This window comes from Colias philodice, chromosome 12, assembly GCF_061535455.1.
Source record: "Colias philodice isolate Cphi_HAF_F1 chromosome 12, ilColPhil1 Martin Lab GWU primary, whole genome shotgun sequence".
Classification (NCBI taxonomy): Eukaryota; Metazoa; Arthropoda; class Insecta; order Lepidoptera; family Pieridae; genus Colias; species Colias philodice.
This window is the reverse complement of record NC_143097.1, coordinates 6541608-6567327: the sequence shown is the minus strand read 5'-3', so window position 1 is coordinate 6567327 and position 25720 is coordinate 6541608. Positions and strand designations below refer to the sequence as shown.

General features: G+C 32.5%; 1 protein-coding gene and 1 long non-coding RNA gene across 2 annotated transcripts in view; one reads left to right on the top strand and one right to left on the bottom strand.

The window, feature by feature from the left end:
• LOC149484105 (uncharacterized) overlaps positions 1–25720 on the top strand; it is a 219251-nt gene that overhangs the window by 27689 nt on the left and 165842 nt on the right. The gene's annotated exons all lie outside the window — the stretch shown is intronic.
• LOC149484119 (uncharacterized) lies at positions 14542–15308 on the bottom strand. The gene has a single exon (XM_089702058.1). It carries the CDS (start codon positions 15208–15210, stop codon positions 14692–14694), a length of 519 nt encoding a protein of 172 aa, XP_089558184.1. The 5' UTR covers positions 15211–15308; the 3' UTR covers positions 14542–14691.

Genomic DNA, 25720 nt, shown 5'->3' with positions numbered 1-25720 from the left:
TTCTTATTCGAGATGGGGTACGTGACCTTGATCTATGGAAATTACCTTTTAGTGAAGCTACTTCTTTTGTTAAATTTTCTAATTGCTTACTTAATTCTGAAATTTCATTATTATTCAAATTATTATTTAAAGTGCAAACTTGTTGGGTAGGGTGTACAATATCATGAACAGAATCTGCTAAATCGGCAATCGCTTCTAAACTGAGACTTTTTTGTGAAGCTATTATTGTTTGAATATTTAATGGTAACCGACCTGTCCATAAAGTCCTGAGAAATTCGTCCGGAACAGCTGGCCCCGCCAAATTCTGTAGATGACGAAGAAACTGTGACGGTTTTCTGTCCCCTAATTCCTCTTGAGCCAAAAGTTGTTGTATTCGTCTTTCCTGTGACGCCGTTAGCCGTTTTATTAATTCTGTTTTAAGTTTATTATATTTATTCTCAGCTGGAGGATTTTTTATTATATCCTTGACTTCCTGGGCAAACCTTTGTTCTAATTGCGACGAAATGTGGTAAAACTTCGTCGTATCAGACGTTATTCCAGCTAAAAAGAATTGTCCTTCAACCTGCGCGAACCACAAAGCAGGGTCATCCGCCCAAAATGGCGGCAGCCGCACGCCGACTTTATTCAATTCCAAATCCGATCGGTCTTCTTTTTCCATTATAAAACGTTTTTGAAGTCGGGGTCACCAATGTGGGATGCTTGAGGAGCGTTTAAATAAAATCTCAAAACATCCACGAAGATGCGTTTATTCGCACGTTACAATAAATTCAATAGGATAGAAAAACTGAGCGCACATCCGTCGTCTAAAGCTGGTCGCCGCGGAGTGAAGGCTCGCGAGCCGCGAAGCGTAGCGGACAACTCTCGTGTGCGGCCGGAGCGGGGCGCGGGGTGAAGGGCACGTAGTCCCGTTATGCGCTCGCTCAGCTGGCCGCCACACTTTTATAGAAATTAATTAAACTAAAACTCTGTTTCTTTTGTTCTTGATTAGATACTTCTTGATTAGGTAGGTTGATCTTTTTCAAATAATAAGATCAAGCTTGAGCGCCCTTGAAAATAAATTAAGTACTAGATTTTCTTTAACAAACCTTCAACCTGAAATGAATATGCGATGATTGGTTATAAGAAATATGAATATAGACTTTATATACTAAAAACAATAATTGAATAATAAAAATAACATACTGCTTGCGAAAGGTAGCCTGCCGTAGCAAGTATGACCCAATTTGAACCGAAGCATTCTTGACATCCACTTGTAATATCTAACCTAAATATTCTTTATTCTTATGAGTCTACGTCTGTGCATTCTGTTTGGAAGTGCATTGCTTTTTGAAAATCTATTGAAGGATGATATTTGAATTTATTGGTTGACTTTACTAATTACACCAGAGCAATACTTAGAAATAGATATCTAGGTAGACGTGACTTACCACCTTAGACCTCGTCACCACTTTCAAATTTCAATCATGTGGGACTGGGGTCAAATGTCTGCCTAACTACGATAAAAAAACTAAGGCGGAATAATACAACATTGCGCATACATGAAATCATTATTTTATGTTCGGTTTATCCACTTTTGTACGTATAGTGCAAAAACATAGAATTATAAAACTACGAGCTTAAAAATGTATTCAAGCAGATTCTCTACGATTGACAACCCTTAGACAAAAATAAAGCCCACAGGAACAATATCGTTGTAATTATCAATTTCATGCGATGGACACAAAATTGCATTTCGCTGTTATTCGCAAATCGGTACAAATACCAACTTGAGAAAGCTTTTAAAGATATTTATTATACAATTTCAAGTAAATAGGGTTGCGTCAAAATGGGGGCGAATTTTAATAGGTGTTGTGTAACCCCGTTAATTTAAATAAGGCGTTTAATTAAACTCTTCACCGTATTTTTATTAGGTGCTAGGAAATTGAATTTGTGTAGCGTCCATCCAAGGAAACAACAAAGCTACATTACGCAAAACTTAATTATGAACAAACTCTTTGATTATTTTATAGGCTCGTATAAATTTAAATTAATTTTTTGTTGAAATTTTTGATTGACCTGATTTCGTTAACGCAATAATTTTTAGATTTTCACAATCATAACTTGAAAATATTTAAATTTAATTGTATTTTGATACCTCTTTAAAAAATCCAAACATATTAAATTTCAATTAAATTAGGTACTTACCTACACAATTTCTGGGTTATTTGTTGACCGTAAAACACGCGAAAGCACATTATGAAATTAATAATAATAATAATAACCCATCGCCCACGGTTGGAATATCTATTGTCTACGTGACAATAGATATTCCACCCGTGCAATCAGTCAACCCGCAGGACACCTTGTGGCGGGGTGTCGGGGAGTAGCGACCCCGCGGGAACCGAGTGCTCCCGGGGGAGGCCCCTGTCTTCATCTCCGGCTCGCCTTCACCGGCCGGTCGGAGTGAAGCCTGATGAGGACAGGACCCCCACCTCTGGCTTGCCTTAACCGGCCGGCCAGAGTGGAGTCGCGAGAGCTTTTAGCTCGAAGGGTGGATGCGAAGCGTAAGTGGCGAGTGGGCACGTGATGCTGGACCCTCAGGGAGCGCGTGATCGTAGTTTAAAGTCCAGGGACGCCTCTCCACCCTTAGCTGCTCACAATATGTTGCCCCCTTGTCGCACTATTGCAGCGACTTATTTCGGGGGCCCATACAGTGAGAGGGCGAGTCACCACCTGCCAACATATTTTTACTTTCTTTTAGTAGAAAGGCAGGTGCCATACTTTCCCATAGTCCTCAGTACCAGTCCATTTAGCATCCCAATCCATAGCCCAATCATTAAATTTCCATACCCTGCAATAGTCCTACATCGGCCGCGGACTGCCCAGGGCTGTATCTCTATAGTGCAGTCATGGGCAGGCTGCGGCTGGTGTCCCACAACACATTAAAATTCTCGAAAGGGCCTCTGCGTGTTGGATCCGTGTCCCCACGTAAGCCTTCCAAAGATCCGGGTACTGTCCTTCTGGTGGTACCCGAGTATTATGGAAATGAGAAACATAATAATAATAAACACATTTATTGTCAGAATCACATCATGATTACAAATTGATTTACAAAGGAAAAACAAATAAAAGAAAAATAATAAGAATAAGAAGTAGCTTATTCCTAAGAAACAGTAGGTAATGTGGCAGTGAGTGACCTGACAAATGGAGCCAACTCAGTTTATGATGGCAAGGTGATTAATACCTTACCACCACTGATTTTCAGTGACCCCAAGTGACTATTGGAGTTTCAGTCTAGAATTACATGTAATGAAAATTTAACATGAGTATATTATGTGAAGGATATATTTCTATTAATATGATAGATATAATATATATATAATATCAGTATGTAATTATGTATATAATGTAAATAAATAAAATTCGATTCAGACGAGAAAAAAGTCGTCAAAATTAATATTTCCAGCCTTGAAAATGTATTTCATGTTGACGTCCGCAAAGTAATAATTCTAGTTAACGATCTTAATTCTTTTAGTAATTCTATAAAAGCTAAAAGCCTACAGGCTACAGCCAAAATATTTATTAATCAGATTTTATCGAACCTCGACGACACGCACTCGACGCAACGTTAATTTCAATTACTTTTAGCAAAATACAAAAATCAATTTATAAAACACATCAAAGGGGAATTTCCAATTAATGAATAACAACATACAAAGAATAAATATGGGACGTAATTATGTTTAAATTGAAAATATATTCAGCTTATAAAATACATAGTTATTGATATTATGTTATATAAAGTTGAGAACGCCATTTCATAGAGCTACTTCTAACATCAATCTTCACGTCATTTTCTAGCAGTGCACTAAGGAAAAATGGCTTCATCGACTTAACGCCCTTAGAGAAATTACAAAATCATTTATCTTCGATGAAAGACCAAGCTATTATTTATTCTAAAGCTGTTCACTTTAATAATTTACCGATAAGAATTTAGAACTATTTAAGTCGAAAAAGAAAAGTAAGTATTACCTAGGATTTGTATGTAGATTAATAACGAATATTTTAGTCTGTTTCTGTTTAAATCTGGAAAGTTAATGAATAGAAAATAATTTGAAATAACAATGAAAGATCAAATATTATGCTTTATATATACGCTATTATAAAATACATAATATTTCTTAAAAATCTATGAATTCTTTATTATAAGCGAAAACATCAGAACTTAAGTTCAACCACTGTGAACCTTTGTTCTATTCTTATAGATTCAATTTGCCACATTGAATTCAAATGAAGAATAAAAATGTACAATTTATTTTTGCTTGTAATAATGCTAAGGAATACTCGACGAAGCTTTGCAAATTAAAGGCTAGCCAGCAACTATTGATTGAACGGTAAAATGGATTGTCATGGGGAAAAACACAATGAAACATAATGATGTCCCTTGCATAATAAACTAGTCAAAGGAGCTGTCAACATAGAAAGAAGAAATAGACTTGTCTATGCCATATTAATTACAGGTTTATTGCCTTCCCGTATTTAGCGGTAGGGGGATATTTTATAGCCTCAATCGCCTCACATCACGAAACTTATATTTTTCTATACCAATAAAATATTTACCTGTACCTGTAACTGTATTAATTATTGAAATGAATCTGTACTGAACGCTATTAATCAATTAAGAAAATTGACAGGATAAATAATATTGTGTAATGTGTACAATATCACTATCCCAAGAGAATGAAGCTTCAATTTCAAATAGAAACAAAATGCTTTGAATATACAGGGTGTCCCAAAAAGTAGTGATGAACGGAAGCTGGGAGGTAGAGGACCTAAAGGGCTATCCGAATCACCCCCATGTATGTTATCCGATTTTTCGTATTTTCGGAGTTATGACGTTTTTTTCAATTTTTCACCTATCGCCGAGTACGGTGATATTTTCACTCATGGTGACGTCAATTATTGCGGAAGGTGCTTGATTTTTTTTGTGTGCTAAGCTGAAAGATAGGCCAATTCAGTATGGTAACATTTACTATCGTTAGATCTTTGAATGGAATAAAAAAAAGAATTAAAATGCCAAGAAAGATAAAATTACCCAGTATGTTCTCCACTTCAAGGGCCCGTAAAAAAATAAAATCACATAAAAAAAGTTTTCCATTTGGCTTTTAAAAACTTGCTCTATCTATCAGGTAGCTACCCTGAAAATTTCATTTTATTATTCAGAAGGCTTCAATTGAAAAATTGAAATCTAAATGAGGTAAGTGCAAAAATTGAATTAACATGATGATTAATAAAAACAAATTAAAACCAATAACAAGGTGTTTAATTACCAGAAATTTTTAAAATGACCCCGCTATTGCTCAGTGCAAGTGCGACATCACCGTAAAAAGTTGTCTTTTAAATGTCTGAATGCCCTTTTATCATTTTTAATGGTTTCTTCTGCTACTATGAATTTCCAGGTTATTTCGTTCAAATTGTGGCAGTCTCTCGTCTTTGTAGTATCCCCACGGAAAAAAATCAATAGGGTTTATGTCCGGGGACCGTCGAGGCCAGGCTAAAGGGCAAAGATACCCTGAAAGATGGATTGGTCGTTGCAGCCTGCGCATGCGCTGGTGACGCCTGCCTTAAAGCCTGGCCTGCACGGTCCCTCGACCTAAACCCCATTGATTTGTTTCGATGGGGATACTAAAAAGACCTCGGCTACTTGAGAGAATGCTACAATTTGGACGAAATAACCCGGAAATTCATAGTAGCAGAAGAAACCATTAAAAATGATAAAAGGGCATTCAGACATTTAAAAGACAACTTTTTACGGTGATGTCGCACTTGCATTGAGCAACAGCGGGGTTATTTTAAAAATTTCTGGTAATTAAACACCTATTTATGGGTTTTAATTTGGTTTTAATGATCATCATGTTAATAAAATTTTTGCACTTACCACATTTAGATTTCAATTTTTCGATTGAAGCCTTCTGAATAATAAAATGAAATTTTTAGGGTAGCTACCTGATAGATAGAGCGAGTTTTTAAAAGCCAAATGGAAAACTTTTTTTATGTGATTTTATTTTTTTATGGGCCCTTGAAGTTGTGAACATACTGGGTAATTTTATCTTTCTTGGCATTTAATTCTTTTTTTATTCCATTCGAAGATCTAACGATAGTAAATGTTACCATACTGAATTGGCCTATCTTTCAGCTTACCACACAAAAAAAAATCAAGCATCTAGCGCAATAAGTCACGTCACCATAAATAAAAATCTCATCGTACTCAGCGATAGATGAAAAATTGAAAAAAATGTCATAACTCCGAAAATACGAAAAATCGCATAACATACATGGGGGTGATTCGGATAGCTCTCTAGGTCCTCTACCTCCCAGCTTCCGTCCATCACTACTTTTTGGGACACCCTGTATAATGCATTCTATTAATTTGTTCCATTACTTTTATTAGTAGAGATAAGAAAAATAAATGACGATAAATTATTAAATAAGCAGGGTCTTCATAGAAGTTACTAGTTATTACTAAATTGTAAATCCAAGGTAGATACACTATATAAAACGATTTACGTTCTAGAACTTTCCAAATAAAATAGTTCCGAGAAAATCTTTAAAGAACAGTTGGGCTATATTTAAGCAACTAGAGTTAAATTGTGAATTCAAACTCGAAAACAATATCTAGTAACTAGTTGAACAATTCAATCCAAAATACCTACAGAAAATGCTTTGCCAGATATTCATTTATTTTATTTAAATTGATGTACGTGTTTTTGAATTACAATATTTTTCAATTCTTTGAATAGGTATATCGAGTGCTGTTAAGAGGAGGCTCCCTTTCTCATTTCTGGCACTGAGAGACCGGTTACGGTACTAGACGCTAATACAGCCGTAATAAAGTTGAATATCGCGTGCGCTCTTTGATCGCGTTCGAGCTCGAAAAGTAAGTCTCAATTCTTATTTCGTTTATAACTAAAGTAATAATTGATCTAGAGAAAAAATATCTTGGTCTTCAATAGTAAACTCTATTTTCTTACTGTTAACATATATTTTAGACATAAAGTCCAAGTAAATCTTAAAAAAAATGTAATAATCCTTAAAAAAGGCATCATTTTTGAATAAAAATTGAATCGAGCGAAAATGTTACAATTATGTTTCTGTCTTGTACATCGAAAGAAAAAGACCCAATAAATCATATACTAAATTTCCATTTTGATTGTATGTGTGACTGTTTCAGAATATTAATGCAAATTCACATAAAATTTAGGGAGCTTGCCCTTAAAGTTGACTTTTTATTGTTTTGAACCGTGTCGCTGCACTTAAACTAAAATTTGCAATAAAATTAGTCAAATGGCAAAATATATTGTTATTGGATATATTTTTGGTGACTTTTCTGAAACGGTGGCATAAATTTTATATGAATAAGAACAATTATTTAAAAGAGCTAAGCTTCTAAAAGTACCTACAGTTGAAGTAAGTCGACAGTCAAGTACTTTTGAGCAGTGTAAGTTCAATATAAACCTGTGTATGTTATAATGCATTTTCTATTATACATAACATAACGTACAAAAAAATGATAATTTTAATCAGCCACAAATTTTAAACTACTTTTTTCCATTCTACGGTAAGTAGCTAAAGCTTGACCCCTCACGTCTCGTAAGCGAAATCTGCATAGGTTGGACGATCGCCAAAGTATAGTTCAAATTAAATTTCGACGCAAAAAGCTTATAAAAACTTAATTATGAAATATTTATCTTATACTGGCCCCAATTTCCAAAGCAGTGTTAAAGTTGACAGCCTCTAGGGAAATTCGGAGAGAGTTCAGATTGGAGCTATTACTTGCAACACCCCTTAGATAGTTACACTGCACTAAATTATTAGCCGCAGGTAGGGTGTTTGGGAGACGAAAAATGGCTCGGTAAATTGGAAAATACAATGGAACAACATGCTCCCTGCTTTGTTCACGGATGCTATTTATTAAAGTCACCCCTGTATTGTGATTGATATTGTATGGGATAATTAAAATACGTAAAAGTTTCATTGTTCTTGTTTATATAAGATTAAATGAGGATAAATAAGGAATTGTTTAGTAATAGTAGTTATAAATAACACTTACTTCTTACTTTCATTTTTTTTTACTTTATTTCTTCGCGGATGATATACCTACCTATAACTCTCAATTCTCTCAAAAGTGCGAATATAATATTCAATCAAAAAGGATAGCCAAATAATTACTTTACTATGGTGTTGCTAAAATCAAACAATTTGTCGATGAATTCAATTAAAACACAAGTTGTTCATTCCCAAACTTATAACAATGGCGAAAATATTAATCTTTCGTGTTGAACGGAGTAATAGCATTGTTCTTAAGATTTAGAAATTAATATTGACGAGTTTTGTAATTGAAACCGAATTGAAGCAATTTGTAAAACACTTAAGAAATTTTTATTTTATTCTGTAGTTAAATATGTTTCTAGTAATATAAACAACTAGGAGTATGTTATGTTGTTAACATTATAAGCGATTGCTCTGCTTTAGTTTGGTAGTATTAAAAACACCTGGTGAAGTTCACAAATAGGATTGAAATCAAAGCCATCAGGTGCAGAAATTTGGATTTAATTTCATATTTAGTCTATACCAGAGACCAATCCAGAGACAAAGTAAAAATGTAGATACTAGTTGGAACTTTTCGAATACTTAAAAAAAACAACAACAACAAAATTTTAAAGCAATAAATATATCCAACAATTAATATTCTTACAAAAACACGTATGTTAGCGCTTATTACGCAGCTCCACCTCTATATAATTCAATGCATGTTACGTAATTGTTATCTTCGTATAATTTGAAAAAATTAATTCAACAAGAACGTTACGTATCATAAATAAAAACTCTAGTTAGTTTTATTAAACGCATACATACTTACATGGTACCTTACTCCATAGACTTTGTGCCACATACTGTACTAAGAGAAAGGATTACTCCCCATCTAGAAATATAGCATTTCGTAAAGCAAATTTTTGTTCTTGACCTGAAAGTTTAAAATACATTTTTTAATAAGAAATCCATTTACTGAACATTAAATATATTTTTAATATACATCTAATCACATGATTTCCATATACTCTACGTCTATAAAAATATTTATCAACCGTAAAAATATACCTCTATTTTATGGGCATTAATTGCTGTCGTGTATCATTAAAATACATGGAAAATAAATAAAACGGTAGAGAAAGATATTTCCAAATTGCTGTGGGTGTCAGAGACCAATATTTGTGTCAATTGCTAGCACGTGTATTTCTGCTGTAAAACAAATATGGATATTTTTGACATCGGCTCTCTACACAATGGACAGCGTTGGGCCAACAAATAATCGTCGTTGTTTGCCTCCATAACGACGAATATGAAAAAAAATTACAATGACCGCTGATCATAGACATTTAGGCCCTCTACACTTTCGCGATTGCCTCTACTCGCCCTAACGCTGCCCATTGTGAAAAGGGGCCCATTAAACAAATATGTATATTTTTATCACACTAACTACAGGGTCATAAACATACCAACAAAATTTCTCTAAGCTTTCTAGACTAGTTTACTATATGCTACAATTTAGCATGCAACTCGAGAAATTAATTTTCATATGAAACACATAACATACAGTATTAGCATGTAGCGCTGTGGATTCAAAGCTCAAGCAAGCAATTGCAATTTATTAAATATTTCCCTTTGATTTGAATTTCTGAGTTCCATCGTATAATTCCGTAGTTGCCATAATATATAAGTTGTTTCAATGAGAGAGAATCTAAATTTCATATAATTTGAATTTTTGAAATATAACTTACTTAATTAATAATGTCTACATACATACATAGATGTCTGTGTTTGTTTTCAAATGCAATAAACAACTAAGAATCAAACCAATCAAAAGCACCATCACAATTTTTCAAACTGCCATTAAGCCTCATTCAATTTTAACACACAGAAACAGAGCTGGCGTTTTGTAAATTATTACATATTATCTTTATTTACCTACATTTATATTATTTACCTGTTAAGTACCCAAAACACATCTTCAAATAGACAAGAAGTTATCAAACAAAGAACAAAAACATCCCACTCCAACCAGGTAAATCAAAACCATCCCTTAATCGTAACGTCAATCAAAAAAACGCTGCAAACGTCCAGAAGTATTCTGCAGAGCATTCGAAGGCAGCAAATGAAAGTGGTAATGTATAATTAGAACGTGACAAGGGTCTGACAGTCGTATTTGGGACAGGAAGGCGGGATCTGGCAATTTGAGGGGCACCTGCAAACACACAATAACTACATACCATTTACACTAAATAACAAGCAACGGTCCAACTAAACGACGTATGATCATTGGAGTTGGAATAAATAATGCTAGTTTGGGGTTTAATGAACGTTAATTGTTAATACGATTTATGTAATGTTTGTTTGGAGGCGATAGAAACATTCGTAGAAGTTATAGTTCAAAGAAATAAAATGTAGAAGTGAAGATAGCTTGCTTTATTTAAATAGATACTGAAAGTTATAAATTTAATAGAATGCACTTCTTTTATGATAAAATTCGTACGTCGCGCGTCGTCAACTTTCTATATTGCCTTCTTCGTGTTTTATAAAAAAAAAATTAATAGTCTATGTAGTTAGTATTCTGAAAATTTTCATAAATTTTCTAATTATATTAAATACCATTGAATAAAAAGCGAATAAACTAATAAAGAATCTACATAAAGTAATCTTCAACTTTAAGGTAACAAAATTTCATTCACAGCCATTCAACTCACCTGAAAACAGCCTACATTTAGTAAAATCATAATAAGTATTCCTTACAGTTAACTCCACTTAAAAGGCTTTCAAGTTACGTGCCATAAATTATAATAAAAGCATAATTAGACCCCGCACACTTCCTGACACCAGCGCCCAGTCACGCCGGGACATTTCTCGGCTCCCGCCCTCGCTTTTTAAAAGAGGTTCATTTACTTTGTATTAACGAACCATCCATCATTCAAACGCCAAGGCACTTGAAACGTCAATCGCATTAGCTGGAATATTAATTAAATTATCGAACGTAAAATTTTATAGTGGAACCCACTCGGAGCAGCTGTATAATTGTGTTACTATCTATGAATCTTTGTATAACAGACCCGACCGTAGTGCTTTGGTATTTATAGAATAAAAGCGTAGTTTTACAGTAGCAACCCGACCAGAGTTGTCCCATGAGGTTTTCTATTTTATAACAGTTCGTAACATGACACCCATACATATTAAATTGTGTTAGTATTTCGAAAAGTGTTATAGGAACAGATTTAGGAATCAATATTTCTTTAAAAATGTAACGTCCGTAAGTTCTAAACGGTAACCATCCTGTATGGCTGTATTAACTGCCAAAGATCGTCACGAAGTTTTTCAATTATTTACACAAACAAATATCGCACTCAATACCGACCATGCAGTAGTCATTGAAAAATTCTTTCATATATTGGAGACGTATTAAAAACTACTTTTAGGCGACATGGCGACAGCTCAGTAATATATAACATACTGCGACGCAATACACAGTACGTGATGGAAGTACAAATGAGCTTATTGCCTTGGATACGATTAGATCACGTTCTCGTACTAGGAACTGTTAAATAATGAATACAACATTTTACGATTGGTAATTAAAAGGTTGTCAAGCACTGCCTTTTTGAAGAACCTTTGTCACGTCTTCAAGTTTTTTATTCCCATTTATTTAAACAATCTATTAAATGCTTAATCAAATTTGCTTGATACTAAATCACAGGTAATAAATAAACAAGTTAGATAGATACATTGTGATATTTATTTTTTCTTAAATATTTGTGGGTTGTTAAAGAAAATAAATGATCAAAGGGAAAGTTATTGAATTGTATAAAATTTAAGTATATTTTAAGTGGAGAATTTTTTTAAAGAATCAGCTTCAAAACTTACAATTTCAAATCAAACATTGAGCTTAAATAAACCTTTTATAAGCCATTTATTATTCCCAGTGTTTGACGCGCGTGTTTTGGTTGCAAGAGCTTGACGCTAATAGTTAGCATAAGCTGACGCGATGAGCATTTGGTTTTCAGTAGGATAGACGGCTGAATTCGGTTGTATTTGAAATGTTAGCGTTTCGACTGTTCGACTGTGTAATATAAACGAACGTATTTATGTTGTATAAACCCATTTTAAAACTTATTATTTTTTCGCCTTTACAACAATAAAAGAGCCTATTCTAGTTGTATTTAAAACACTTTCAATTGGTGGTTCTAAATATAATTTCTGATGTATATTACAACACTAATCCAGCTTAAAGATGTTCAAATAAACATAAAAAACATTTCGTCTGGAAGTTAACTATTTAAATATTTTCATCCCACAGATGTAGCTGCAAACCAATGAAGACTTTGCATATCTTGAAACTTGACTCATTAACTGTTGTCTGTGTTGTGGAAAATTGTTCCTAATTCGCTTTTTGATACCTATAAAGCGAAAAATTAAGAGCAATCAATATGAATCCGTCAACAGAGACCTCAATCATATATTCTGTGTGCTCATGTCTCGTCACCTAATTGACTCGTTATGTATGTGTCAGGAATTTGTTAGCTGTCTAGACGAGGGGTACCTTAACGACATTATGATTAACAACGGTAATAAAAAGTTTACATTGTGATAAATTTGCATACTTATACACGATTACACGATATGGTAAATAGTATAGTAAATAATTTAGAATTGCGACGGTTAAAATATAAAGTTGCTTTTGAATTAAATAATATACCTAATATTAATATATTATTTAAATCGTTTCTAATAACCATATCTTATGTAGTTTGAGCATGAATACATCCACTGTCAAGAAGGCGTCCTAATGATGTATTTCATTTCAATTTTAGTCCGAAGACTTTCTTATATACTTGATAGCTGATAATTATACTTACATACTGAATTTGAAGTCATTGATGATGATGATACTTGATGTAAAGACTATTAAAGAATTAGAAGAAGGGTGTTTTATATGAATTTTTTTTTACATATTTGAAATTTGCAAATTTGTTAAAAATAATCAAAAATTATTTACCACGGCTCAAGAAATGTACGGTAATATGCGTCAGCCCAACAGACTGATACTTGACCATAAGCCTAGAACATCTTTGTACTCAAAAAACTGCCATGCTATGTGTGTTAAAATATATAATAATATTCCAGACGATTTAAAGAAATTGGACGCAAAACAATTTAAGACAAAACTTTATATGTGGCTATCAAGCAAAAATTCATTTCATTTTTATTATAGAAGATTATGTAATACAATCATGTTTTTGGACATAATATGGTATAAGCTCATTACGAATAAATTGAAATAACATCAATTAGTGTATACAATGATAATAAAATAAATAAATAATAAATAAATATATTTGAATTTTCAACTGGACATTCATTATGTAATAAATTGGTTTACAATTACGTATTTCATTAAACTTAGTTTTACCGAAAATATTGAAGAAATTATGTATTATTCAAAGAGATGAAATGTGATACTTGACATTATTAGTATTTAAATAGAGGAAGAGGTTATTACAACATAAAGACAAAAGGATAGTTACCTATAGTTTAAGGTGCACTATTCGCTATTTACTTCTTAAAGATATGTGAATAAAAATTCCTGGAAATAAAAAGTCTCACACAACTTCCCAAAATATAATTATATAACTAAAAGGTTAAAGGAAAGATTATCACTACCAATTAGATGTCAAGAACATATCTTCCTTTAAACTATGAAGTCACCATTCGCATGCAAAAGATTTTATCCTCAAAATGCTCAAATACTGTCCTTATCGCTTCAGTTTCAGGCTGACCTCTGTCACCCCCCATTCGACGACGACAGCCAATAAATATCCAGTTGGCTTATCACTGCAGAAACAGACAAATATCTCAACATAAGATAAATGTCGCTTGAATCTCTCTTTGTTCTTAACATGCATTGGATTCTAATATTCATATTTCATCGGATTTCTAAATTAGAATAAGTGCAAATTGTTTTATTTTACGCTTGACAAACAACATGATATCTTAATTATGAGACCAACCTTAAGGCATGTATCTTTTGATAGAATGCAATTAGTACTGAGAACAATCACTAATTTCCGATATAATTGTGTATAACGTAATTTTTTACTTTTTAGAATTATAGTGTCTCTGATTTAACACAAAGAAACTATACATTTTTGATGTAATAAAAAACACTCAAAACATTTTCAGTTTTTGACAATCCATTATAAGCTCATGTACCTATATTTGTTACATTTAGTTATAAATTTAGTGTACTTTATAATTATCTTCCAGAAACTTTATTATGTAATAATTAAGGTAGGTAACAAGTTTTAATTAGTAGAGTGTCAGAATAAAATTTTAACAGTCACAAGCTACAATTATTACACACGACACTATAATTTAGAAGGTTCTGAAGGTATCCTACACCTTATTATATTCTTTGATAATGAATTTAAATAAAAGCACCGAATAAATTTCTGATGATTTATTCAAGTATTGTCTGTAGTCAACAAATAGTGCTTCGTAAACTGTGCTCTATATACACTTATATAAAAATATATTTACACGATATACTTTACATTATCCCTAAATACATGTACAGTTAAACATTATTGATTATATACAGCTTTGATTTTATTTACTATATGGTATGTTCGGCATCATATCGGGACGTCGTCGATGATGAAATCCGTGGTGTCTCAGATGAATAACGGTTTCCCTCATTTTTTGTTCCCTCAGAATCCGGATGTAATCTTCATCAACAGAATGCCTATTCCGCTCTGGAGACGTTGGTTTATCCGCGGCTTTATCACTGTCTTTGAACAAAACACACCACAGTGACTTGTCTTTATTATCCCACAACAATGACTTAGTGTATTCCTTCAACCTCCTACTGTTCTCCTCGACGCGTCTCATCGCTATCTCTACTTTAATCAGATCTTTATAATGGTCTGGAGGCGGTGGCGCGGAAATATTATCGCCCTCCGCTCGCACGCTTATATTAATTCTCGACAAGTAATAATTCTCATATTGACCGCTTGAACTGTTAGTCCGTAATAACCACACGACACTGGCGATGAAAGCGCACGATACAATGAATGTCAATATTAATAAAGTCAATCGCAACACTGCGCTTGGGGACGCACAACTCATATCACTTTTTGTTTACTTTTTGCGTATAGTGCACGATCGAACATAACGCGGTGGCGTAGCCGGTTCTACGGATCGCTACGTACGTCCGCTTGCTACGTTAATCGACTACGAACTGCCGTAGCCCGTAGTTCAGCGCCCAGTCTCTGTATCTGTTTTGCAGCTGGAAGATATTTCGTAGAACTGCAGATGCTTTCAAATATCCTTGTGCGTTTCTTCTTTTTATTTAGAAATTAAAATATATTTTATTCCTTTTTCGTTATGTAATTTTTTTCTCATAATAAAAGAATTAGGTATTAAAAAATACACATACCTACATTTAAATGAAAAATAGAGCTGTCTGTACAGATCAGCTAGAAAATATAATTTGAACTGAGTAAAATGTAAAATGAATTTTCATAATAATAAACTTCGTAAAAACGATAATAACACATTGTAACCGCCACAACAATTACGTGGCAGTTCTTTGTGTCAAAGAAAAAAACCTATATTCAAACTAAATTACAGGGTAAATGTGCCTTTTGCGTAAGGCAAAGCGATGTGACCTCTTTTACGGAATATTTATTACATTGGACAATACATAATATAATTTAATACATTTCGCATTCACTTTGTCAAAGGTCTTTGTAAATAAGTAACCCACAGCTTGACAATTTCTATTTTTTAAATTAAAATTACGAAACTTTTATCACAACAATAATTATTTCTAACGCGAATACAAAAGTTCTATTTAGTACATTCTATGAAGAAAAAGTGGCAAATTTCCCAAACTTTTTATCTTGCTACAAATGTAAACCGCAAATTCATTTTTGCAGTACAAAACCGCGTAATACCATTTTCCTTATCCTATTTATATGATTTCTTATACGTTATACTCGTTATAATGTTTTTATAATGTATATTTACGTGTATGTAGATATAATTGAACTGCTTATTTTTAAGGACCGTTCCCGTTATTTTTTATGAAGGTTATTAAATAAATATGTAAAACAAATAGGTATCTTGTAAGTATATTTTTGGAGATTCTGAGAAAAATCTGGAACTGTTATAAAAAGTTACTATTTTTGTTTTGTTTTCCCATGAAAGGTTTTGTGTTAATAAAATATGAGCGTAATTTTGATATTTAATAATAAAAAATGCCAAATATTACGTTCTTCCATCCGTTCAAAGTTCGTTCGTTCTTCGTGAAAATTAAAAAATATATATTTTATCTGAATCAACACAAAATATTTATTGCCACTTGCACGTTAATTAACGAATTCTTAACGAGTTAAATAGACGTAAAATGCTTCAGTCCCTTAAGAGGAAAAGACATACTAGATAATAATATTTATAGTATTTGTTTTGTTTTTTTTTATAAAAAAAATTAAAAAAGGAAAAACAACAAGCACGCCCATGTATTTTATCACTAAAGCTGCGTAACATTGCGTTCTTTAAAATGTTTAACAAAACCCTAATACTGGAATTACACAAATGGAATAAAGGGAATTTTTGTCCAACAAATCCTGTAATCTGATTGGAAACAAGTTATTTTTGCTCGAAACCGTAAAAACCTTTTTAAGCTTTCCTTTGATGTCGAAGACGATGTGAATTAAATAGGTATTAGGATGACGTCATAATTTGTAAAAAGCTAATTTGGAGCGGTTCTCAAATCCGGCTTTGCGAAGCTCAAACGGAGTCCCGCATCGTTTAAACTTACAGGGAACATTTGTCACACAACTTAGTTTTGTTGGCTGTTAAAGAAGTGGTTTTTACATCTAACTTTCACTGAAGGTACATCTAACACGAATGAAACTCTAAATGACGTCCTTGTAACGAAGCGGGGACTTTTCCCTGCTTTGCTTTAATAAATTTGTAGAAGAAATATAAAAAATACTGGCGTAACAAAAAAATGGACTCAATTTTGTAAGAGACTTCTACACAAATATTATGAAGTTGAAGAGTTACTTTGTTTATTTGGTAAAACGCGCTAATCTCTGGAACTACTGGTCCGATTTGAAAAATTCTTTCAGAGTTAGGTAGTTCGTATCTAGGAAGAATATACGCTCTAATAATGTATCATTACGCTAAGACTAACAGGAGCAGAGCACATCGGGTAAAATTTACCTATTTATTTTATACTTTACCACATTAATTATCTTCGTATTTCATGAACTTGTAAGGGCGAAAGAGCGTGCATAAAACTTATTTCGAATGTTTAAAATTATTGATATTATATTACAGTTATTAAACAGTAACTCGTCTAGCATTTCCAATCCCAGTTTCATTATGAAATAGGTATTTTAACGAACTCGAAAGCTCTTTGAGAAGGTTCTATGAAATGATTGATATGCGAAATTATTTTATGTTGAAATTGCTGCTATAGTGTAATCATTCGCTGGATGCTTTAATAAATTGTACGGAAAATTGATAACGTATGGAATGTACCTTTTATTTGAATGAAATCTAATATCTGGTAAAATATGTATTTTTACATTTCAAATTTTGAATATTGTACTGAATTATTGAATGTAACTAAAAACAAATAACGCACATTAAGGACGTTAAAATACAATACTTATCTTTTTTTTAATTTCACCTATAACACATTTGATATAGGTGAAATTAAAACGGAATTTTATAATGAATAAATGAATGAATGAAACGGAATTTTATAATATACACACTTCGCAATTTTTATCTTTTAGGAAAATAGATAGAATATAAATTATTTTAGTTGACTTTTAAAATCTTCTTTTAACTACTATAACATTTAATTTTAATTTATTTCAATAAAAATTACAATTTTTAAACTTGAAAAGTTGAGTTAAATAAAAATAAAGTGCAGGATTATAAATCGCGTCTTTTATTTTAGCGCCAAGTCGTGAATGACCTAATTGGTCAAGGCGTCGTGAGCGTTAAGTGAAAGACAGTTTAGACTTATAGCTTTCGTAAAATATTTATAAATTTCATGTAAATACTTTGATATTAACAAAATTATTATTTAGGATTAAATCTTAGTAGATAGGTAATACTTGATTGTTCATGTACTAAAAAAAGAAATTTACTCCAAACGCGTGTCCTTGCGCGTCTTTCAAATTTTCAAAGTAACCTTAGTCCCATAATTTAAATAATTGTATAAACAATTATTCGACGAAATTATGAAAAATGTGTATTTATTTCAACATTATTAGATATAATACTTTTATCAATTCTATATAACACGGAAATAGAATACAAATATCAGTCATTTTCCTCCCTTTAGTTCAACGGAGTAAACAAAAAATTATCTTTCCTTGCCCTATAGGGAAAAAGTAAAAACGCGCCAAAAGACCGCCATGATTTACTTATAACCGTTTCCTTTTCATAAATCCTTGGAACGATAAAAATAGGGAATGGCACAAAATACGTTTGTGACCGATTTTTATACACTTATGTACATCTTTATTTATTCATTTTGTTTCCTTACCTATTTCAAACAATATTATTTTGTCAGCAAATATTAAATTTAAAAATTAGTAACTGACGCCATTAATAAAGCAAGTATAAATAGCCTAAATGTTGACAAGACTAAATTCCTCGTCTCTCTGTACAAATACGAATTTGAGATAAATCATGTGAAAGCTAGCAAATGAACCAAAATCAAAACCGAATGAAAATTGTCGATGAAAATTGAATTTATTGCTGATGAATATTCAAAACTGGACACAGCCTCCTCCTGTGGGTCCGATTATCTCCATATTGTTTTGTCATTTCTGATTATTGTTTGATTTCGTCCCGGTACAAAATGGTATATGACAAATAATACTGGTATAAAATCGTTATGCTCTTTTTATGAGATACTAAATTGTCATATAAGTATATTATACTAGCTTTCCGCCACGGCTTCGCCCGCGTTTTCAAAGAAAAACCCGTTCCCGTACGATTTCCGGGATAAAACCTATCCTATGTCCTTTCTCGGGTATCAAAATATCTCTATACCAAATTCCATGCAAATTGGTTCAGTAGTTAAGGCGTGATTGAGTAACAGATAGACAGACAGAGTTACTTTCGCATTTATAATATTAGTATGGATTGCATGATCTTCGATCATTAATAACAGTATGATTAACTAAATGTTTATTCCATTACACATACACTTTGATCATTTAATGGATGGAGCAAAAATTAATTAGACCTTTTTGTCCAAGCGTAGCGACCTCTCCAATCCAATTAATTAACTCAATTGTTTTCTTTATATATCTATGTCGTGTAATTAATGTATCTTCTATAATATAGAAATGAACAGCAAAATGTGTTGGTAAGCGCATAAGTCGAGAATGGCTGAACCGATTTCGGTAATTTTTTTTTTTGTAATATTCCTTAAAAAACGAGGATTGTTCTTATGGAGAGAAAACGTAAACATAATCCACGGGCGAAGTCGGGGCGGACCGCTAGTTTATTATTATAATAAATTAACCCGGTTTTGCTCGAGTTGAATTACTTTATTTATGCATGAACGTCAAAGAACGTTTGTAACCAACTGAAATTTCAAGAAAAATACAAACAATCAACTTTTTGATAAGATCTGCTAATTATAAAAGAGATCGGTATTCAAATAAGCCGACGAAGCCTCAAGTGGGTTAAGAAAACGTAATTAATTCCCTTCCTCTTGATTATAGAAGCTAAAATTTGTTATTCATTTTCTGATTTACTCAAACGAAAAACACAATTTGCGGATGTCGGGGTGAAATTGAAAAAGTTTTCAGTTATTTATTTGAAACGTTTCACGATGCCGCGGCCGGCATTAAATTATTTTTGAGCGAACTCAAAACAGTTCGCGTCTTGTAACAAGATAATATATGAATGGAAAGAATGATTTGTTAATTGGTAACTCTATTTTATCTATATATTTCTATTTTTTTTATCGAAGCTTATGGCCAAATCCTTTCAAAATTTGTGTATAGATAATTTGTGAACAGATGCCTGAAATTGGTTCTTTTAAAGTTATATCACACACAATAAACAATAGGCACGTAAAATAATGTTATTCAAGAAACTTTTCTATACAAATTTTAACAATTGCTAAGTCCTAATAAGCCATTGTTAAAAGTAGGTATATTCTGCTCGAGTTATGAATAATAATATTCTGATCATTTCATATGATATTTTAACTGATATCGTATCATATAATTCTATCAATCGAATTAAGTATTTCTTTTTAAGAGATGATCATTTCCTCGACTAATATTTGACTGAAATTGTTATTTATTTAATCAATCTTAAATAATAATATATCATTCGATATTTATATTAACATCAAAAATTTAAAAGCCTGTTTACTGGCAATTAATACGATGTTATATAATATCTTATCTTAAATCTAAGAAGGAAATATAAAACGATATAATGAAGCCCCGCAGTGCGTTCATTGTTAACGCGAAATTAAATCCCTTCCAATTACTGTATTCTCAAAGGATAAGGATTAAATCTTTTGTATGCACGGTGACAATCATAGCAAGAAAATAGAGAGATTACATTTTATTACCAGCTAATTAATTTTTCTTGAAGAATTATTTTCTCTGTATGAATCTTAGGACATCTGTCTAACGACAACCAATCCAAAATTTTAATTTTAAAATTATGTAATGTAGATTAATATGTATCAATGTCAATTGATGAGCGATCGTTAATTTTTAATTGTTGTTCGTTCACTCAGAGCCTAGCTAGGTAATAGATATTTTTGCTTTGCACACAAAGTGAAAGTTCCTTAACTAATCTTCCCGTTAATTTTAGTAAGTTAGAAGGTAATAGTTTCTTAATAAACTTAGTGTTAAAAACTTATCCACTCAACGACGTCTTAGTCTTGCTTTAGGTAAACGCATCACTTTAATTAAGTTGGTTAATCGACTCTATGAATGAAGATTAAGAGACATTACAAAGGAAAGAGATTGGAATTAATTAGCAACCATTTAATTTTCTGTGAAGTGCCTATTCAGTTAATAAAGGCCCGCGGTATTTGTGAGAGTTCGAGGCTAGTTACAAGACAACCGTGCAATTATTAAATTGTACTTTTTAAGCTTACCTTTTCTAAAGGTTCATATTAGCATTGAACAAGTATAGTATGAAGGTTGGTTTATCCAAAACTCATGGAACCTTCTATATCTGCATTTTTTAACTTTTTGACGTATCATAAAACCTCAAATATTCACTTATAATACCACAAGAGCTTCAAAATTATCGGGTATTTTCCGATAGGTTCGTTGCAAACAAATGAAGGAGTCAAGTTTTTAGTCAAGGTTAAAAAATCACGAGCGCGAAGCGCGAGTGATTTTTCCTGAAAAACTTGACGACTTTATTTGTTTGCAGGGAACCTTGAGGGAAATGCCAGATAATTTTGAAGCTCGTGTGGTATTCGGGGGATTATTTTTCCGTCCCAAATGTCGGCCAATAATTTCACAATTGAATTCAACCTGTCAGTTTGACGTCAACGACCAGAGAAAATTTTCAAAAAATTATCAGTATAATACCATGTAGGTTGTACCACGTGACGTCGAATGGTGCAATTCTATTGGTCGATATTTGGGTCGGAAAAATAATCCCAATAATTTTTAAATTCGATCAATGATACTAAAATACTAATTCCATAAAATCTCTGAAATTAGACAAAAAGTTAGATGATGGTAATGATGAATTGATTTTCTACAGATTTCACTTTCTATTTTACGAGCACATTTTTGTCACTGAAGAAATGATAAGAGAGTAAATGACGGGACACCAAATTTTTATGACAACCGTCGGCTCCCATCCACTATCTGTGATTGAATCTCGAGATATTTCGATATGTGATGAGAAGTGGCCATGAAAACGTTTCTTATTTATTTAATGAGATATGTTTCGTATCATGTAAGTATATATTTCGGAAAATAATCATTTCTACGAAGATATTCATCTAACATTCGATTCCAGTAAACAGTACGGATAACCATCTCAAATAGTTGTATTACAAAGAACATTATTTTACCAAAATATAAAATTAAAAAATCGAAATATTGATCAAAGAATCACAAGAAGATTTTTGTTTGTTAAATAATTACAATAAGTATTAATTTTTACATTTTCTCTGCCTTATATAATTATTCACTCCGTATTTTGGGCATATCTCATTACAGTGTCGGAAGGTTTTCCAAAAAAAACGAACAGTTTTGTGCCTACGTGACAGCTGTTTCTAAACTTAACATCTTTTTAAACCTTTAAAACCGCGATGCTATCATAAATATTGAGTCCCTAAACAATATTTTATAAAATAATAATACTGCTCCCACTACTTACTGGAGTGATTAATTTCAGCAATATCAGTTTATTTTTCTGTTTCAATCGAGTATAATTAACTGTTATAAATGATAAACATTACTAGGTCGTCTTCATCCTATATCGCCACATACAAACATGACATCTCCCTTAAAATTACATCCACGCGACTTTAATTATAAAATTAAGATTCTTTCAGTATCTATAAATAAAATGTTATAGTATACAGTACATCTAACCACGAATTGTATATGTATATGCCTCATCATATTAGTACAGATATAAGAAATATACAGTTAAAAGTTCCTGGAAGCCGGGTACGCAACGCTCTCGTATTCTTGGCATATTTCGCAACGGCCGCAGGAGGTTTCCCAAGAGAAAACTCCAGTTTTTGTGCCTAAGTGACAGCTGAAACGTCACGAAACTTCTCAGCATCTTTAATACATGGACGTGAAACGAAATTTATGTAGCATTAAACTTGGAGTTAACTTTACTTGCGGCTTTCGTCTTAAACGCGGTTAAATGTCAGTTTGGCACTGGATGTAAACGGAGATATTTATTATTTATGAAGCTTACACCTCTTCGTAAAGGTCATTTATACATTTTATAGTATGTATACGGGTATTTCAATCACAATGATATGACGCAGGAATAATCGTATCGCTCAACAGAATATGAATTATTCAAAATAGATGCGATGGAATTAATATTTTACAATGAGGATCAGTAATTATTTCTTACTTTCAGTTAAATAGTTTTATTTTATCGCGGTGATTGTAATTGTAAGTATTTAGTAACAGAAAGGGAAAAGAGAAAAATCTATCTAATAAAAATTCCTCATATTCATAATCTTGACCGTCTTCGACATTGCATTTTATTATGTGTCTTTTTGTGTGAAATTATTTAGTCAGCTTTTGATCCCAGATAGCATAGCTGTTTGATTCAATATCTTATTGTGTCTCTGAAAACTTTTTATAAAGGTTATTCTCAACAAATATTCACCAACAATTGAAGCGAATTGAAAACTTATGTAATGTAATGTAAATTGCGATACAATACCGAGAACTTCCATCGACAGTAAGCAGCCGCACTAATCGATTTACATTGCTTGATACAAGAACAAATGTTTTTGTACAATGACGCAGTGTTTTACATTATCTCGCCTTTCCTTCCAGCTTGTCTTGTAATTCTATTGAGAGTAAATTGTTTACACTGGGAAAACAAACAGGTGTAAAAGAAAAATCTTAATATGAAAGGATGAATTCATAGTTCATTGAGGTTTTTGTATCTAAAGGTATCCGAACCACAAAAAAGGATCACTTTGTTTTCCGTCTATCTGTCTGTCTGTCCGTCAATATGGCGAAGGTGAAATTTATTCTACCGTCTCTTGAAGCTGTGAAAATAAATGAAACAAAGGTGTGCGAATACGACTTGCTTGAGGCCAGTTTTTTATCTGTTGAATGAAATTACACTTTTAAAATATTAGTATTTACAGGAGTTGAGTTGATTTGACTTTCATGGCCTATAGTTAATTCGTATCAATTAAAACAAAGACGAAAGCGAAATATCCTCCACCCTAATCCTCCTCGCCTATCACACGTGTTGACTTCACTTCATTGTCGGTTCAGAGAACACGCTCCAGCTTTTAGTGTGAACAAACATTACTTAAACGCCATCCGGCTTGACCCTGCCATTTGGGCCAAAGGCCGGAACGCATTAGAGACACGACACGTCCACGATACTGTCTACTGACACGATAATCTTGCACTACTCGTGCATGAAACGTTACATGGGGATGTGAAGAGGCTCCGTGAACCGTGATTTATGTGGTCTTTAGTAATAAACTGGCTGAAGCGGTGAGGCGGTGAAAGCTTGTAATTATTCGTAATACACTGCACTTCGCTGCTAACTCTGTCTGAGTGTTTAGTAAAGTCTCTTTAGTTAAGTCTACCGTTTTGAGATTATTATTATATTGTAAAGTATGGTATTGTTTGTTTCACTTCCTTCATATTGCATTAAAATATAATAACTTCAACGTTATTATTTTATTTATATAAATCGTAAAATTTATAAAAGATAAACAAATTCACAACCTTTTGAAATTGATTTCATTCTTTTTTTTGTGTTGCTTTATCTTTTTCACATTCTGTGAGCTACAAAAAAATTGACGTAATTATAATCTGATCCACATAATATATTCACCCATACTTAATTAAGGGAATCACGTCAATAAGTTCATAACTCAATACGTTATCTTATAACAATACCATCAACACGTAGTGCGCCCTCGTCATCCCTTCAGCAAAATTGAGTTGCTCAAGAGAGTTAATAAAGAGGTCCAGACGTGGCCCGAATAATAATGCCACAGAAATAGATTCTACTTTAATGTTCTTTAGATCCGATTAGTTCAGGAGAATTCGGTCAAGTATATTACAATAAGTACTTACTTTTCATTGGGCAGGATTCAAAGTTGTGCCCTGCATACTGAAATACAATTCAGACATGCGTAGGTTTTATTCAGAACTATCTCAATCGCTCTATATCTGTAATGTCCCACGTTGTATGATGTTTAATAAGAACTGTCTATAATTATTATAGACATGAGGCGTGGGTTCGTTCCTTGGTTCGTTCCATCGAAAGATTCTAATTACTTTAATCACTTTTGCGAAAAAAGTATTACTGATCCATTTAAGTTATTCATAGATAAATACAACGAATAATAAGACGTCAAATAAATTAATTTGAGTCGATTTCAAAATATGTCTCGTTTATATCAGAATATGCTTTGGCTGTTATCACTAATTCCAGTAGGGATTTGGAGTTGACACCCCATTTGATAACCACAAAGGCTAAATCTAACTACGAATTTTATCTCAGTTTATTTTACCATATTCCTTTAAAGATTATTTCAGAAACATTCGCTATATTTTCTTAATTTGGGTTGTAATCTGGTCTTTCGCTAAATATAATTTATGAATTCAAAGTTAGTAGGTATATAGAATGGCTCGAATCTGTTTTAACTATATAAAACGGATTAACATTCTATCTACACTTTGTAATTATTCAACCGCAGACCACAGCCCTGTAGTGGTTCATTAACATCAATAATTGTCGTGATTATCAAAATTACTCCTTTGTTATATTAGTACTGAAATAGGTTAGTACGAAGGTTGAATACGAATGGAATTTATATTCTTTTTCTCAATTGTTAAGGCACAACAGAATAATATGAATAATTTTATGA

Bases quoted from the DNA above. Each gene is read 5' to 3' on its own strand.
- LOC149484119 (XM_089702058.1), bottom strand. From the start codon at position 15,210: ATGAGTTGTGCGTCCCCAAGCGCAGTGTTGCGATTGACTTTATTAATA.